A 7,642-nucleotide genomic window follows, 5' to 3' on the forward strand; every position below is an offset into this window, starting at 1 on the left:
ATCTAGTGCTGAAGCTGAATACCGATCTATGGCTTTGACTACATGCGAACTTGTATGGATCAAACAACTTCTCCAAGAATTGAAATTTTGTGGAAATGAGCCGTTGAAACTGTATTGTGACAACCAAGCAGCCCTTCATATTGCCTCCAATCCAGTATTTCATGAGAGAACAAAACATATAAAAATTGATTGTCATTTTATTAGAGAGAAGTTGTTGACTAAGGAACTTGTTACCGAGTTTGTCAATTCTAATGAACAACTCGGAGACATTCTGACCAAATCTCTAAGGGGGCCTAGGATTCGATTTATATGTTCCAAGCTTGGTGCATATGATCTATATGCTCCAGCTTGAGGGGGAGTGTTGAAATGTATTGTATTGTTTTAACTAGCTTTTTGGTTTTGGGCTTTTTAGAAGCCTTATTTACGTTGGTCCATAGTCCCTTAAATAGGGCACTATGTGTAATAGAATTACAACACAGTAATAATATTTTTTACTTCTCAGTTTTCTCTCCAAACTTTTACAATAGAAAATCCATGGCAGGACAGTGTGTGTTTATTGGAGAAACTTTTGTTTCCTGGTCTTCAAGAAAACAAAAGGTAGTGTCACGATCAAGCACAGAATCAAAATACAAAGCCTTGGCTGATCTTGCTTCTGAAGTAGCTTGGATTAAATATTTGCTGACATAACTAAACTACAAATGCTCAGAAAACCAAGTCTATGGTGTAATAACCTAAGTGCCAAGTCAATTGCTTCTAACATGCACGCATGGTCTAAACACATTGAGATAGATGTGCACTACATACGTGATCAAGTCCTACAAAATAAAGTAATTGTGGCCTATGTTCCTACTATAAATCAAATTGTAGACTGTTTGATTAAATCTCTCACTCATACAAGATTCAACTTGCTAAGAGACAAATTTGACATGACCATGCATCACTAGTTTGATAGGAGAGTTAGACAGAATCAAATATTCTGTCAAATATCTTATCATTTATGACTCTTGATTTTGGCGATTCACAATATTAATTTTCTTTTATAGTGTAATATTACAGTGTAATTATTCATCAGCATCCTATTTAAGGAAGTATTTGTCTACCATAATTATAGGATCTTGATTGTACGTTACTACATATATTTAAACAATACATGATCAATGCAAATTATTACATTCAATACCATTTTCTATCTAAAATTACCTGAGTGTTTAGAGGGTTTAGGTCTTATATCAACTAAAGATATGACCAATGTAGACTCGTAAGGCTTTGGACACTCCTTTAAAGAAAGGAAATCTTTTCTCAAGAATGACAATAGTAATTGAAGAAAACTTACCACAAAATTAGCGTCCTTTCGTGCTGAATTATTCTTTCCAGTGAAATTTGGACCATCAATGAACAAGTTAGAAAACAGCTCAGCTACCCCAGGAATAACTTCCTGTAGAAGGATCACTAATAATTAAGCTGATAGTTAAACTAGAAAACATAAAAAAAAAAAAAAAAAAGGAAAAAACGATGCATACATTAATTGGATGATAGGTTGAAGCTTTCTGGCTTTTGGCATGCCTTACCACAGGAGCCTTATCCAGTATCTTACTTCCTCTGACAGAACCGCTATGTGAACACAGCTCTGGCACTGCAGTTTCCTACATGATGATTGATTACAAAAACTAAAACGCTTCAAATTCTCTATTTATCTAGAAATGTCAGGGTAAAAATTAAAAAAAAAATTAAAAAGGAAAGAAAAAGAATCAGATATAAAGCATGATCTTGAGTGATATTATTTACTGGAAGTGATTATGTAAATTGGGATGACAGTTATAGGTTGTATTTGTCCGTTATGATTCATCGTAAACAAGAGTCGTTTCTGTGAACATTAGGAACAAGCAATTCATCTAATGCCTCATGTTTTTTCTCAACACATATATCACTTTCAGAACATGTTCCAACAATACATAATTGCATAAAGATATATTCCTGGCTACCCAAATGTGATAGGTGAGCATTAGAGAGGGTAAAATAAAGAATATAACCGTTGATGGGGGAAAAAAGGAAACAGTATAGATTGTCAAAATATATGTACCATCTATCAAGTTGTTAAAATCTATCATTAAATCTAGCTACTAAGAAGGATAACCAAGCAATTAAGTACAATACCGAGAATCTCTTAATACTCTTTCAACCTTCTAAAGGTACCCACAACTTTAGTGGAGTCGAATTCCTCCATTTGCAAAAAAAAAATGCAAAATATCTACCATTGATATTGCAATATAGACAACAAAAACTAAATTGATTAAGCAACCGTTTTTAACCTTCTTAACTTCCAAGATTTCATTGAACTTCTTTTTTGCACGCTGTAGATCCTTTAGCACAAGATCCCTGTTGCAAAACGATGCAAACATATATGTTGCAGCTAAAACATTCTGACAAAGGCCATCATCATCTGTGGTAATGTAGTGCTTATTTTTAATCTCTATAGAAAATATTTCCAACCTTCAGAACAACATCAAGATCGGTATCTCTAATATATTTTTGTAAAAAGGAGACCCGGCAATACAGTATGATGCGAGTGTTTATGAAAACATGAAAGCCAGTAAAAAAAAAAAAACAAATCGAATTGCAAATGTCACTTTGATACGTAGTAAACAAGTAGAACCACAGCTCCGCACACAAAAAGGGGAAGCGAGTTGATGCTATCCCTTAAGTTTAATTTGATTGAATCTTTTAATGACAAAATCTGGACAAGTATTAAATTGAATCATAAAAAGTGTAGTCAAAGTTTCCTCCTAGAAAATAAATAAGAACATGTTTCAAACTAATTACTAACCATCATCACGACTTTTTAAAGGAGGGGCACCACGTCCACCAGCTCCCGGGCGAAGAACAATTGTTATCGCAGGATTGATCAGTGCATGTTGACTAGTTTGAATCTTAAGAAAAAGGAAAATAGTTGCAGCACATGTAAATTTGATTTGACTGAAATATTTAGGGCAGAGGGGAAGAAAAGCAATAGAGATTGTACCATGTCTATATCTTCAAATGGAATAACCACCTGCCAAATACCCCATAAGAAATTATACGATAAGTAATAAAAAGCTAACAGATTTTCAATGTTCATAAGAAAGGGCTTTTCTTCTTCTTTCTAAATTCAAATAAATTAACAGTTTCAGTAAATGAAGTTCCAGGCAAAACAAAATCCTATAACTGTTTTTGCAAAACCGAAACCTAAGATGAAAGCTAAATTACTCCAACTCCTAATTTTTATCAATATCTCTTAAAATTAAAACAGCTGACATCAGTGATAGATCACCTGGTACAAGAAACAACGCAAACTATGCATTTTTTGGTTGAGTAAAAGCTGGGTTAGAAAAGAAAGAAAAGTAAAGAATGGAGAAGAAAATGGGGATTTGGTTGTGTAGAGATAAGTAGAAATTTGGGTGAGACTACTCTGAAGATTTTCATAGTGCATTTGATCTGAAATGCGAGGAAAGATGAACTGGTAATTCAATTATTAGCAAGATGCCCTTTCGAGAGAAAACTGATTTTATTCTACTCTCTGCATCTATGATTAGCCTCCCACTATCTAGAAAAATCGATTTTATTATATTCTCGTGTCCCATTACCAATCTTAATCGATTATGGTGATTTAAATTGACAAAAAAAGTATATGAAAAATTCAAAGCAACCGTAAACAAATTCATTAAAAATTATTATAGTTCCTCTTTTTTTCTTTTGTTTCAAACCAAATACACACACCTTTATACTTTCCATTCACTTTTGCTCTGTGTACTATGTTTCAGTTCAACTAAAAAAATTTCTTTTACCAAATTTTCACCCATTTCTCTTTCATTCTCTCTAGTCCTTACTTCGCAACCAACAAAGGCACAGTGTTCACTACAAAAACAGGAGCATAGTCTGACCTTCATTTCCTTAAATACAGTGGAATAGAAACAAATGTGCCTTGCTGAGATATACATATGACCATGGTACAAGAATAATGTCTCTAGTGCACAAGTATGGTCATGATCAACAACCTGAAAAATATGCTTCACTTGTCAGATCTGCAAACACAATCATACAAAAGGACAGTCTACACAGTCATCTTTTTATATTTTGCATATCTGAACAGAAGAAACAAACAAACAAGTTAAATTTTTGTCGGTAACCTCGTTTGGATGAAGACCAAATATAGTTTGAAGAGGCCCAGACTTTTTATGGACAACAGTGAGCCCGTGTGTTTCCAGGGGTGACATCCTTGTTTGAGGGTTGCCTCCTCCATAACCATTTATCCTATGACTCAAGTAATAGACCATTATATGATGATAATACACCACCCAAGTATCTAGGACCAACATAATACACATTTTTTAAAAACAAACATAAAGCCAAAAGCCTCACCTCGAACCATTTCCAGAAGGTTGTGTTTTTATTCGAAAAGTAACCTGACATTCAGTTATATATTAACAATAGTACTTTGCTGACATAAAAAAAAAACTATTAGAACTAAAAGACAATAACAATGGTACCACCTGCCCTGATGGACTTCCCAAAGTATGCCACCATGCAGGAGTTGAACCTTCACTTTCAACTGGAACAGTCACTGAACCAAGAGGGATACTTACAGAACAGATTTTCCAATCATAAATTGCTACATTGATCTGCTACGTCAGCGGGGAAAGAAGTCAGTTTAACGAAAATCTTAATAACAGATTTAATCGGTCAATGGAGAAGCTGATACTCCTTCGTAAATATCAATCCAAGAATACTAAGCATGTTCTTTGAAATAAGTTATAGAAAAAGAAATCTCGGTCTTGACGATGTGAATGACTTAAACATCAGTATCACTGTGCTAAGATAAGAACTGAACCTAACATTGATGTAATTACTCGAAATAAAAGAACATAGATGATAATAAGCTACCTGGACGGGAAGTTCGTGAACATAAAAATTGAAATCCTCCCCCCACACTGGATTTCTTGAACCATGGATTATGGAACTGTAACCGCACACCATATACATTACTGGAAAGAGTACCTTAAGAGACGGGTAGCTCATAGATTTGGTGAAGGGGAATATGCTCTGGCTCAAAAGAAAATTCTTGAAAATATAAAAGAATATGCTCTGGCTCCATCGTTTCTTGGAGAGAGAAACTCAAATGAAGAAGGGAGGAATATGGATGAACAAACCTGAATCTGCTTTCGTCATCGCCACACGTGATGACAGCATAAGGATCTGGATTGCCTATTAATTTTGTACCAACAAGATCCTTAGCAGCGAATAGTTCTACCTTAAAAAAGGGAATTTTAAAACCAATGCAACTTCAGTTACCGTCAACAACTTCCAGTATATTCAAAAATTCCAACTCAGTTGATTGAGACTATGATGATCGGCGATTATCTAATATTTTTTCCAGACGAAAGGAGGTATAATAGACTAAACATTGCTAGAAAAAACAATACCATTATCTGGTATCCCGAACTGGTTTCAGAATCCCCTTTAGGCTGTTCCATCAACAAAGATACGCAGAACTGTATGTGAAAACGTCAGAAATTACTCCAAGAAGCAACAAACGTGAAAATTTCGATGCGCTAAGTTATAAACCTCAAGAGTATTTTGGTTCTTCCCAAACGAACAAATCATAACAGTTTCTCACACCATCAATATCAATTGAAAAAAATGTGTTTTGGAAGACACAAAAAGCTATAACCTTGACTTGTTAAAACCACGTTTGGAAATGGAAAAACACATTGGAGATGAAAGGAAACACAGCAATAGATACATGAAAATCATGTTAGGCAATTGAAAACGGAATGAGTCTCTTTGAAAGTGGTGAGCTAATTCATCATGCAGATTCAGTTTTCAATTCAAGCAAACAATAAACTAAAGAATTTGAAGACTGAAGGGAAAAAGATACAGAATATGCAGAATTTGCCTTGTGAGAAAAAGCGAAAACGAAAAAGGAAAAGTGCTTTCAGAATGAATCACAGCAGAAAGGGAGAAATAATAAGAAGATTCTGAACTTGCACTGTTGACTCTGCTGCATGGTTAGTTGGTGAACCGAAAATCACGTCATCATCATCATCATACGCTCCACGTGTCACCTCACAAAGAAAAACCTTGTCTTTCTAGGATTCAACTATGTTTCATATAATTTTGACGTTTTCCATAAAACATATATATCTGTGTGTAGAAAAATTATACATTTCTCAAAAACATATATATTTAAAAGGTTAAATTAAGGTAGAAAAGAAAAGTGTCCTTAGTTAATGGTGATTTGTGCATGATTGTTAGGTATTTGGGTTAATGAAGACGTGATCTTGTATCTTTAGTTTATAGTAAAAATACAAAAAGCTAATTACGCAATGTCTTTTTAGAAAGCAAAATAAGAAACTTAAGCTTGAGATTTGCCTTTTTACCGTTCTTTTAAGAGAAGCAGTTGTGTTTCTTTCGAAGTGGATTTAAGGTGAAGAGATGTAAAAGTGGTGTTTTGGAATTATTTGTGAAAAATAAAGAGAAATGAGATGAAAATCATAAAATAAAATGGCGGTATGATATATTAAAAATACTTTTTAATTAATAAAAGTAAAATATTGGAATAAAAATGGGATTGTAATTTGAATTATGATAGAATGAAATATGAATTATTATTTTGAATTAATGACATTATATTAAAATAAAATGAGATTGATAGAAACTACGTTTAAATAAATTGTGGTGAAACAGTTTAAATAAATTATTATTATTATTATTATTTATGTGCAGTGAAAAATAAAAATATTAGGGTAAAATGATAATTATATTTGGACTATTTTAACTTTCTTTTCAAATCTTATATTTTAAGCAAAGATGAGTCACATCTCCTCACTTTTAAATGAGTTCTTTCATTTCCTTTCAAATCCCTTTATACAAATACAAAATCTTTATTTGCATTTCATGACTAACATATTTAATTATCTGTTAATAAGTTTTAGTCCCCAATAGTTGATGTTGATGTAATATTGGTCATCGTAAGTTTTTTTTTATTGCCCGAGATGATCCTGAGCAAGTATGGGCTGAGATGATTTCAAGGAAGCCTGAAATAAGTTTAGATATATAAGTTGAGATATGGTCTCAGATGTATGGTACAAGATGGTCTTGGATACATGTAGTATGATGGTATCGAAGGGGGTAATTTTTAAAGAGTTTAGCGCAGCGGATTAATAACACAGAGAGCGTAAAGCGTATTAGGTCACAGTTGAAACGATTTTAGCTTTTTTTATAAAAAAAAACAATTTTCTTTCAGAAAATTAACCAAACAGTTGATGTGCGTTAAAGTAAAATGAGTATAGGACATAAGAAAAGCACACAAGGATTTTTATACTGGTTCGATTCAACAGAATTTACGTCCAGTCGTTAATCACTACAAAGAGTGATTAACAGTTCCACTAAAAAGGATTTAACAGATTACAATGAAAAGTACAGAAATAGAATGAAAAGAACCACTCTACCAACTTGAAGAGAACTGCTCCGGCAATCGACAAACGATTCACGAGCTTCTCCTTTCACAAGACCAGGCAGANAACCTTGCCAACTTGAAGANAGTCCACTTCGACTATCGACACACGATACGTAAGCCTCTCCTTTCACAAGACCAAGCAAGGGAACA

At 33.5% G+C, this 7,642-nt stretch overlaps 1 protein-coding gene across 1 annotated transcript in view; it reads right to left on the reverse strand.

Annotated features, from left to right (window-relative positions):
• Window positions 1-6,117, reverse strand: part of LOC106765713 (BAG-associated GRAM protein 1) — a 14,856-nt gene extending 8,739 nt beyond the window's left edge. The window contains exons 1-13 of the mRNA XM_014650419.2: window positions 6,018-6,117; window positions 5,457-5,525; window positions 5,184-5,284; window positions 4,918-4,993; window positions 4,527-4,655; window positions 4,396-4,439; window positions 4,164-4,287; window positions 3,918-4,031; window positions 3,020-3,049; window positions 2,825-2,927; window positions 2,310-2,470; window positions 1,521-1,643; window positions 1,334-1,435 (exon numbers count right to left, since the gene is read on the reverse strand). Coding sequence (XP_014505905.1) covers window positions 1,334-1,435; window positions 1,521-1,643; window positions 2,310-2,470; window positions 2,825-2,927; window positions 3,020-3,049; window positions 3,918-4,031; window positions 4,164-4,287; window positions 4,396-4,439; window positions 4,527-4,655; window positions 4,918-4,993; window positions 5,184-5,284; window positions 5,457-5,507 — 1,158 coding nt within the window. The 5' untranslated portion in view covers window positions 5,508-5,525; window positions 6,018-6,117. The remainder of the gene's footprint in view (window positions 1-1,333; window positions 1,436-1,520; window positions 1,644-2,309; window positions 2,471-2,824; window positions 2,928-3,019; window positions 3,050-3,917; window positions 4,032-4,163; window positions 4,288-4,395; window positions 4,440-4,526; window positions 4,656-4,917; window positions 4,994-5,183; window positions 5,285-5,456; window positions 5,526-6,017) is intronic.
• Window positions 6,118-7,642: the final 1,525 nt, after the last annotated feature.

Source organism: Vigna radiata, chromosome 7, assembly GCF_000741045.1.
Source record: "Vigna radiata var. radiata cultivar VC1973A chromosome 7, Vradiata_ver6, whole genome shotgun sequence".
In the NCBI taxonomy this organism is placed as follows: domain Eukaryota; kingdom Viridiplantae; phylum Streptophyta; class Magnoliopsida; order Fabales; family Fabaceae; genus Vigna; species Vigna radiata.